Genomic DNA, 10506 nt, shown 5'->3' on the forward strand with positions numbered 1-10506 from the left:
AAACTTCTTACCTGAAGCCATCCAAAATGAAGGGGGAGGAAAAAATGATGAGACATCTCTCCTCTCTTATCATCTTTCCTCTCTTCTCCTCTTCTCTCTTCCCCTTCTCCTCTCCTCTCCTCTGTTCTCCCCTTCTGTCCTTGTTCTCCCCTTCTGTCCTCTCCACTCTCTCTCTTCCATGAGGCACTGTTTTACAGCAATGTGATGAGAGCAGTTGACTTGGACACAGGCTGCAGATTGGTTCATCAAAATCAACACATAATTCCCTGAGTTATGATCATTACATAAGCTGCTTCTTGGGCGTTTTTCCATTGAGAGAAGATGTACCTCTGTAGACAAAAGACCTTCGTGGATAAGGTTTCCAGCTCATCTCCCCTTTCTGTTCTCTTGCTTAGCTCTCTGTGGCCACTGCATCAGAACACAACTTCAGAGAGGGAGAAATGTTCAATCAAACCAGAGTGACCCAGTTCATCCTCAGGGGTTTCTCAGACATCCCAGAATGGAGATTAGTGGCGGTCTTATTTTTCTCCTGTGTCTATGCCTTTGCCCTCCTGGGGAATATCTCCGTCATCATAGCTGTGGTTAGAGACAGCCATCTCCACTCGCCCTTGTACTTCTTCCTGAAGAATCTGTGTTTTGTGGATCTGAGCTACACCTCGGTCACCATCCCCAAGGCACTGGAAACCACCCTTCAGGGATCTGGGGTCATTTCCTACTTTGAGTGTGTCACTCAGTTTTACATATTTTTTAAACTTGGTTCGACCGAGTACTTTCTGCTCACAGCCATGGCTTATGACCGGTGCATGGCCATCTACAGGCCCTTGCTCTATGGGGCCGTCATGAGCCAGAGGCTTTGCTGTGCCTTGGTGGTCCTGGCCTGGGTGGGTGGGGCCCTCTATGCAGCCTTCCTGGCCCTCAACACCTTCTCCCTTCCCTTCTGCGGGCCTAATGTTGTTGAGCACTTCTTCTGCGACATTCCTCCTCTCATGAGACTCTCCTGTGCCGACTTCCACTCCAGCGAGGAGATGGTCTTCGCTGTGGGCAGCTGTGTCATCATGAGCTCCTTTGCCCTCAAGGTCCTCTCCTACATCCGCATCATCTCCACCCTCCTGCGGATGCCCTCCGTGGATGGCCGGTGGAAGGCCTTCTCCACCTGCTCCTCCCACCTGACCACGGTCCTTCTGTTTTATACCAGTGCAAGCTTCACCTACTTGAAGTCTGCGTCTCAGTACTTCCCCACCCAGGGTTGCCTGGCATCCATTTTCTACTCCATCCTCACCCCTTCCTTGAATCCTGTCATCTACTGTCTGAGGAACCGAGACATGAAGGTCGCGCTACTCAGACTGTACTGTCAGAGAAAGTTCTGAGTGCTAGTGACCGCACAGTGTGGGCTCGTGTCCAGGGGTCTGATGACCAGGGGGTGCAGACAAACCTTACCCCATTCCTCCCCTTGATTCTTCACCCACACGGCCATCTGCTGCTTCTCTCTCTCCAGATGGTCTTTTGCTTCAGTGGTTTTATATACTTTTCCACCACAGAAAAACAAATTTTGATTTCTTCAGTTAGTACCCTAAAAATCACTTCTTTTATATTTATTTTTTAGTTGGACACAATATCTTTATTGTGTCTATAAAAAATTCTTCTTCCATCCAGTGTATTTGTAAGAATTCATGTTCTTTTTTTTTCCTCTGAGCTTTTCTTATATGGTACTCTCAAATATTTATCATCATTCTCATGTAATGGACCCTAATCTTGAATTTTGATCTCTCTCTTGACACCGTGTCTTTGAATGTAACATAATAAACACATTTTTAACCTTTCTAAAATCTACTTATTCCTTTCCCTCTCTTTCAAACTGCCTTACTATTCCTAATTCAGTTATTTAGAATAATACTCTGCTTAGATCTTGAAGCCAATGAGTAGAACCCATTCTCATTTCATCTTTGAAGTTGTTGAAAATGGAAAGCCATATTGAAATGGAAATGGAAATGGAAAGCTATCCATACGCTCTACCACTAGCTATTATCCCAGACCCAATAATCTAAGTTTAGACATTGTTTAGCTTTTGACAGCTCCTTCTTTGCAATAGCATCAAGTTAAATAAAATAAAAAGTTTTGTTGTGATCTATGTGATAGAGTGCAATGAACATTCAGAATTGACAATCACATGATTTGGCGATGAAATGATTGACAAATTTTTAATTTTTAAATATAAAGCAGGTTTTGTTTCCCACAAGGTAGTTATTATGTGAATATTATAAGTTACTTTATTCTATAAGTTTTCTCAATGCACAAAAAATGACAAAGTGCTCATTGAAAGTGGGCCTAAGTTAGTTGAAATGTATGTTAGGAATTCAAGGACAAAACACTGACAAAATAAAACCATATATAATGGTTAAAAAAAAGGAAGAAAGATTTCAAAACCGTAAGAGGTAGATGGCCAACTAGAGTTCCCAAGGTTCAAAGCCTGTTAACTGCTGCCGCCTCTTAAACCTTCCAAAACACTGATATAGCTGCTGTCCTCTTCCTACTACCTCCAGAAACATTCTTGCCAGTAGTGGCAGCAGTTGGAGTCAATTACCCACTTCTTGCTCTCCCTCAAGAAGCTCCAGATGGCGTCTTCCGTGGGCAACGTGGCCGACAGCACAGAACCAACGAAACGTATGCTTTCCTTCCAAGGGTTAGCTGAGTTGGTACATCGAGAATATCAGGCAGGAGATTTTGAGGCAGCTGAAAGACACTGCATGCAGCTCTGGAGACAAGAGCCAGACAATACTGGTGTGCTTTTATTACTTTCATCTATACACTTCCAGTGTCGAAGGCTGGACAGATCTGCTCACTTTAGCACCCTGGCAATTAAACAGAACCCCCTTCTGGCAGAAGCCTATTCGAATTTGGGGAATGTGTACAAGGAAAGAGGGCAATTGCAGGAAGCAATTGAACATTATCGACATGCATTGCGTCTCAAGCCTGATTTCATCGATGGTTATATTAACCTAGCAGCTGCATTGGTAGCAGCAGGTGATATGGAAGGAGCAGTACAAGCTTATGTCTCTGCTCTTCAGTACAATCCTGATTTGTACTGTGTTCGCAGTGACCTGGGGAACCTGCTTAAAGCCCTGGGTCGCTTGGAAGAAGCCAAGGCATGTTATTTGAAAGCAATTGAGACGCAACCGAACTTTGCAGTAGCTTGGAGTAATCTTGGCTGTGTTTTCAATGCACAAGGGGAAATTTCGCTTGCAATCCATCACTTTGAAAAGGCTGTTACACTTGACCCAAATTTTCTGGATGCTTATATCAATTTAGGAAATGTTTTGAAAGAGGCACGCATTTTTGACAGAGCTGTGGCAGCTTACCTTCATGCCCTAAGCTTGAGTCCAAATCATGCAGTGGTACATGGCAACCTGGCTTGTGTATACTATGAGCAAGGCCTGATAGATTTGGCAATAGACACCTACAGGCGAGCTATTGAACTACAACCACATTTCCCTGATGCTTACTGCAACCTAGCCAATGCTCTCAAAGAGAAGGGCAGTGTTGCTGAAGCAGAAGATTGCTATAACACAGCTCTTCGTCTGTGTCCCACCCATGCAGACTCTCTGAATAACCTAGCCAATATCAAACGAGAACAGGGAAACATTGAAGAGGCAGTTCGCTTGTATCGTAAAGCATTAGAAGTCTTCCCAGAGTTTGCTGCTGCCCATTCAAATTTAGCAAGTGTACTACAGCAGCAGGGCAAGCTGCAGGAAGCTCTGATGCATTATAAGGAAGCTATTCGAATAAGTCCTACCTTTGCTGATGCCTACTCTAATATGGGAAACACTCTAAAGGAGATGCAGGATGTTCAGGGAGCCTTGCAGTGTTATACTCGTGCCATCCAGATTAACCCTGCATTTGCAGATGCCCACAGCAATCTGGCTTCCATTCACAAGGATTCAGGGAATATTCCAGAAGCAATAGCTTCTTACCGCACAGCTCTGAAACTTAAGCCTGATTTTCCTGATGCTTATTGTAACTTGGCTCATTGCCTACAGATTGTCTGTGATTGGACAGACTATGATGAGCGAATGAAGAAGTTGGTCAGTATTGTGGCTGACCAGTTAGAGAAGAACAGGTTACCTTCTGTGCATCCTCATCATAGTATGTTGTATCCTCTTTCTCATGGCTTCAGGAAGGCTATTGCTGAGAGGCATGGGAACCTCTGCTTGGATAAGATTAATGTCCTTCATAAACCACCATATGAACATCCAAAAGACCTGAAGCTCAGTGATGGTCGACTGCGTGTAGGATATGTGAGTTCTGACTTTGGGAATCATTCTACTTCTCACCTTATGCAGTCTATTCCAGGCATGCACAATCCTGATAAATTTGAGGTATTCTGTTATGCCCTGAGTCCAGATGATGGCACAAACTTTCGAGTAAAGGTGATGGCAGAAGCCAATCATTTCATTGATCTTTCTCAGATTCCATGCAATGGAAAAGCAGCTGATCGCATCCATCAGGATGGAATTCATATTCTTGTAAATATGAATGGTTATACCAAGGGTGCTAGAAATGAGCTCTTTGCTCTCAGGCCAGCTCCTATGCAGGCAATGTGGCTGGGATATCCTGGGACTAGTGGTGCACTTTTCATGGATTATATCATCACTGATCAGGAAACTTCACCAGCTGAAGTTGCTGAGCAGTATTCTGAGAAACTGGCTTACATGCCCCATACTTTCTTTATTGGTGATCATGCTAATATGTTCCCTCATCTGAAGAAAAAAGCAGTCATCGATTTTAAGTCCAATGGCCACATTTATGACAATTGGATAGTTCTGAATGGCATCGATCTCAAAGCATTTCTTGATAGTCTACCAGATGTGAAAATTGTCAAGATGAAATGTCCTGATGGAGGAGACAACGCAGATAGCAGTAACACAGCTCTTAATATGCCTGTCATTCCCATGAACACCATTGCAGAAGCAGTTATTGAAATGATTAACAGGGGACAAATTCAGATAACAATTAATGGATTCAGTATTAGCAATGGACTGGCAACTACACAGATCAACAATAAGGCTGCAACTGGAGAGGAGGTGCCCCGTACCATTATTGTAACCACACGTTCTCAGTATGGGTTACCAGAAGATGCCATCGTGTACTGTAACTTTAATCAATTATATAAGATTGACCCTTATACTTTGCAGATCTGGGCAAATATTCTGAAATGTGTTCCCAATAGTGTGCTGTGGCTCTTGCGTTTTCCAGCAGTAGGAGAGCCCAATATTCAACAATATGCACAAAACATGGGCCTTCCCCAGAACCGTATCATTTTTTCTCCTGTTGCTCCTAAAGAGGAACATGTCAGGAGAGGCCAGCTGGCTGATGTCTGCCTGGACACTCCACTCTGTAATGGGCACACCACAGGGATGGATGTACTTTGGGCAGGGACACCCATGGTGACTATGCCAGGAGAGACCCTTGCTTCCAGAGTTGCAGCTTCCCAGCTCACTTGCTTAGGTTGTCTTGAGCTTATTGCTAAAAATAGACAAGAATATGAAGACATAGCTCTGAAACTGGGAACTGATCTAGAATACCTAAAGAAAATTCGTGGCAAAGTCTGGAAGCAGAGAATATCTAGCCCTCTGTTCAACACCAAACAATACACAATGGAACTAGAGCGGCTCTATCTGCAGATGTGGGAGCATTATGCAGCTGGCAACAAACCTGACCACATGATTAAGCCTGTTGAAGTCACTGAGTCAGCCTAAATAAAGACTATGCACAGGAGAATTACCCCATACCTGAGCCTCAACCTTCTGGGGGAAAGGGAACTAGATAACACAATTTTTACTTATCTGTACAGTACCATGTTGCAGATGGGTGATATATAATGGTAATAGAATAGCACAGCCAGATTTGCTTCCTGCATGATAGGGAGAGACACAGAGATGGAAAACTGCTGTTCCACAAGGAATCTCCATAGTTTTGCAGCAACCAGGTGGTGCATAGGTCTGGAAGGTCTGATCTCCCTTGGTCTTCCATGGGATGGTTAGTATGGAAGGGAGATATAGATTGTCCATCCGTTTTGTGATTCCATGGATTGATTGAGTCTTCTGAATTAATTTTTTTCTTTATATTTTGAGTATTGGAGCTTTTAAAAATGTTTGGTTTCAGGTATTTTTATTCATGTGAAGTGTTTTTGATTTTCTTGAGATAAGGTTTTAAGCTAAAATGTGGCTCCCTGTTTTAGTTTCTGAACTCTTGACAGATTGACAGGGACTTTGCTGGTGTAGTCTTTTTATAGGTTTTATTTATTTTTTTAAGGATTTTTTTTATAGGTTTTATAAACCACTTGAGCCTATATCAGTCGTTTTAGTGTTTGACCTGATGTTTGGAGCTACCAGTGCTTTGTTGCTTTAGATTACTGATTTTTCTTTTCTGGTCCATTTTCCATTTCCTTCTCTCTTCCTCCACCTCCTTTAAAAATTCTCCTGTAATTTAGCTAACCGAGTATGATTGAAAACATCCCAGAGTGTTTCTCTTAAACACACCATCTGGTGCCAAATGAAAAATTTAGGAGTGATTATCAGTTATGAAGGGCACAGTTATGGTACTGTCATTGATGATAATATAGATTTTTTTTGGCCTAATTTTGACCTATTTTACCAGTGTTTTTCCCTTGACTGCCCCTTCTATGCTGCTTCCAAAAGTGATAGTGTGATAAGATTTTTACCTTCTTTTCTAAAGATTTTTTTTTAAGTGAGTCCTGTTCTTCCTATTTCTTTCAGCAGAAATGAAATCCCAGGGAAGTATAAGTATTCAAATATTTGATTAGTAAGTTGCAGTTATCTCCAATACATTAAGTAATGTTTGTTGAAAAATTTGTTATAGGTAAAATCTCTGAAGGACCATCTATGTATATGAGTAATTATTTTTCAGACTTTGTGAGGGTATTATATAATTGTCTATTGGACTTGGTCTTGAAGTTTGTGTGGATTCAGCCTCAATAGTAGCAAACTGCATTGCTGCTTGGTTTGGAGTACAAGTTAGACTTTAGCACTCTTGGAGCTTGAATTCTTGGTATTAAAGACCATAGGAATAAAACTATTGAATTTCAACAGGATTGAGGGCTTGAGGCTTAAACAAGCCAACATATGAATACGTGTTTTGTCTTGCTGTACTGCACTTATGCTATCCAGTCAGTAACAGATATTTTTGTCTGCTAGTAGTATTCTAGATTATAATGTCTTTCCAAAGCTCCAAGGCAGTGCATCTATTCTGTAATTGTAGCTGTTGCCTGAATGTATCCTAGCTGACAAATTACTGAGTAAGGAGAACTTGAATTTCTGAAAGATTTGTACTGCTAACCAGAATCTGAGTGAGGAGTCTCAAGTGTAATTCTGAACCAGGATTACGTTAATGAACTATGTGTACCTTTTAACATTGTAAATCAAGAAACATCAGTTGAGGGGATTTCTTATTTATTTTTTCTGATTGAAATACCAGTTAAAGGTTGCCAGCATGATTTCAGATAAACTGATGTTTGAAGTTCACTGAACTACTCAATGTGGAATAGGACAATATACTTCCAGTGCCCTCAAGGCTGTGACTTTACAGCCATTTTACATAGCACATCATTCCTCCTATGGGAATGAACTTCTTCCTGGCACGAAAAGTAGCCGCTCTGGTTGAAGCTTTGCTTATTGTAACAGGCTTTTATTTCCAGGTAACATGTCTGTGGAAGACTTAATTCTGAATAGAGATATAGATATTACTGGAAACTAATTGTTTTTTTTCTATTATACTCTGCTTTATCAAAAAAAGTAAAACATTTAAATTGTGCTACAGAAATTCAAAAAAAAAAAAAGAAAGAAAGAAAGAAAAGTAAAACTAAGCAGCAGGAAGTGGTGGCACATGCCTGTAATACAGTGGCTTGGGAGGCTGAGGCAGGAGGATCACAAGTTCAAAGCCAGCCTCAGCGAAAGCAAGGTTCAAAGAAACTCACTGAGACCCTGTCTCTAAATAAAATACAAAATAGGGCTGGGGATGTGGTTCAGTGGCTGAGTGCCCCTTAGTTTAAACCCCAGTACCAACTGCCACAAAAAAAAATTGAGTCAAGTGAAAACAAAAAGAGAATTTGAACTAATGGGCATCTAAAGATGGAAAATATCTACATTACCACATTCAAGTTAACCACAAAAGTTATAACAGATTAATAAAACATATACCTGGTATTGAACTAGGGGCACTTAACCATTGACCCATATCCCCTGTCCGTGTTTTAAAAAAATTATATTTTGAGTCAGGGGTCATTAAATTGCCCAGGATGGCCTCAAACTAGGGACACTCCTCCCTGGCTTCCTGAGTAGCTGGAATTGCACACATGCAACAGGCCAAGCTGTGTGTGTTTCTTTCTTGTTTATAATCTACAAGACAAATCTACTTAGCACAATTCAAGAAGCACATTCTTTGGCAGAGTAGACATTAATGTACATACATACATACATATACGTGTGTGTATATATGTAAGTCTCTAAACCGTCTGCATATCTAAGCACCTTCCCTCCAAAAATCTGACAGACCCTCCACAGGGCCCCATTAGCTCCTGTTCTGCAGCCAGATAAACTCCTACATTATCAACCTCTACTATGAATTTATTAAAATTTCTTTCACTAACTGGCATTTCCATGTTTCCCAGGTTGTTCTTTTTCAAGCTCTCTCAAATAACACAAGGTGCACCTAGGAATTCTCAATCAATGTTATCTAGAAATAAAATATCCAGTGATAGGCACCAAAAATATTCCCAGGGCAAGCTCCCTAGAGAGCTCCAATCACATTACCTCATTTTCCCTGATGGTGTGGAAGTGTTAACAAGGCCCATTATTTAATGGACATGCAGAAGAACCAGCCACTCCACCCACCTCTCCAGCCTTCTCCTCCCTAGGACTTGCTGACTTGTGGATGAGGAGGTTCTGCTCTGCCCTCACTTGGATGTGTCTGGATGCAAAAAGTAAGTCTTGCTCCATGTGAGATCTGATTAGTTGAGATAAAACCTCATGGGTACCTAACTGCAAGTGACATCTTTAATTTTTCTTGACTTCCATTTATTTTAGAATGCTGCAGGGCTAAAAACCAGACAAAGGCTCTGATAAAGTGGGTGGATTATTTCTATTTACAACCAGTCAGAGTTTAAATTCACCACCACGTCTGTATATCAGTTATGTACAAGAATACATATCTACTTCTAGTTGAACAGTCTTATTTATATTCCGGATGGGAATCACTGCTAATTCCTACTTCTGTGGCTGTTTAAATAACTTCAAATCTGTTGGGGAATGTTGACAGCATCAAATGGCTCACTCCACAGAGATGACTCCTCTATATTTTCCCTTGTAAAGATAAGAATAAAGAATCACATGTTTCACTATCATGATTTTCTTGAAGATATCCACAAGTGACATTGTTTTAGTTTTCCAATTTTGCAGGAATTGTGAGCTAATGCATACTGCCTCTGATAAACACACCTCAGAAGTAGGAGACCAGCTTGCTTCATGTGCACCCCCAACTGCTATCATAGAGTCAGGTGTGATTAGGGAAGCATGGGGTGAATGTGTCTCCAGAAAACCCCAACTATGCAGAGAAAAGATACAAAGTGCTCACACTTATTGAGCATGAATAATGCACCAGATGCTCTTAGAGAATTGCCTGTGAATCCTGTTTAAGCAGGAGTTTATTTACAAGCATGTGGACACTCAAGACATCATAACCATGTAGACACTGCAAGTCTGAAGTCCTCGAATGACCAGCTGTGAGCAGGACACAGATAGCCTTTCTGTTAGGTATGTGATCAGCAGATAGTCTTTGTGGGGATATTTGAAGGAAAAAAAAATAAGAAAGAAACCAAAAGACTGATTGTGTCTGTCCTTGTAAAATTGAAGTGGGAACAGAGGACAGAAGGCAGCCTGGTACATCTGGCAGGGGGCAATGGGTGACCAGAGGAGGGAGTGGGAAGGAAGAATTCACGCAAGCTAGTGGCAGCTGGGATCCCAGGGACAACAACAGCAGTGCCTCCGTCTGAAGAATATGCTTCTGCTTTGGATTGCTGGACCACCTTCCTGCCCCCTTCAACACCTACCAACATCCTAAAGGAAAGCACACAGATTTCTAAAGATGCAGGAACGTGAGATGCACACTGCTGGGTTGATACACCTGTTTTTTGTTTCATATGTGGTTTTCATGATTTATTTTTTGGCAATAGAAATGATGCTTTCTCTTTTGCAATTACATACACATTCATGCAAACAGACAGATAAACAGATTATTAACCTTGGGGAACAAATGTATTCATAAGCCGGTGAGAACAATAGCATGTTCCCACAGGATATTTCTTTCATTGGTTGGCATCCTCTAGAAAGAAGAGTATTAGAGGATACTGGGTTGAAGATTAATTTTGTTAACAAAGACATTCTCAGGGGAATAATGTTTTTACTGTTTAGAAAGCACAAGATTTCACAATGCAAA

The 10506-nt window shown here is 41.4% G+C and overlaps 1 protein-coding gene, 1 long non-coding RNA gene and 1 pseudogene across 2 annotated transcripts; all 3 read left to right on the forward strand.

The window, feature by feature from the left end:
* The first annotated feature begins 440 nt into the window (after window positions 1-440).
* On the forward strand, window positions 441-1367 carry LOC139702472 (olfactory receptor 5A1-like). Its single transcript, XM_071603738.1, has one exon. It carries the CDS (start codon window positions 441-443, stop codon window positions 1365-1367), a length of 927 nt encoding a protein of 308 aa, XP_071459839.1.
* Window positions 1368-2436: 1069 nt separating this feature from the next.
* On the forward strand, window positions 2437-5878 carry LOC114081980 (UDP-N-acetylglucosamine--peptide N-acetylglucosaminyltransferase 110 kDa subunit pseudogene; annotated as a pseudogene).
* Window positions 5879-5880: 2 nt separating this feature from the next.
* Window positions 5881-7002, forward strand: LOC139702266 (uncharacterized). Its single transcript, XR_011704850.1, has 2 exons — window positions 5881-6289; window positions 6324-7002. It is a non-coding gene; the product is annotated as an uncharacterized lncRNA (long non-coding RNA).
* The last annotated feature ends 3504 nt before the right edge of the window (window positions 7003-10506 follow it).

The sequence above is a fragment of the Marmota flaviventris genome, chromosome 17 (assembly GCF_047511675.1).
Source record: "Marmota flaviventris isolate mMarFla1 chromosome 17, mMarFla1.hap1, whole genome shotgun sequence".
NCBI lineage: Eukaryota > Metazoa > Chordata > Mammalia > Rodentia > Sciuridae > Marmota > Marmota flaviventris.

Excerpts from the sequence above, each read along its gene's own strand:
- LOC139702472 (XM_071603738.1), top strand. The coding sequence starts at position 441 with ATGTTCAATCAAACCAGAGTGACCCAGTTCATCCTCAGGGGTTTCTCA.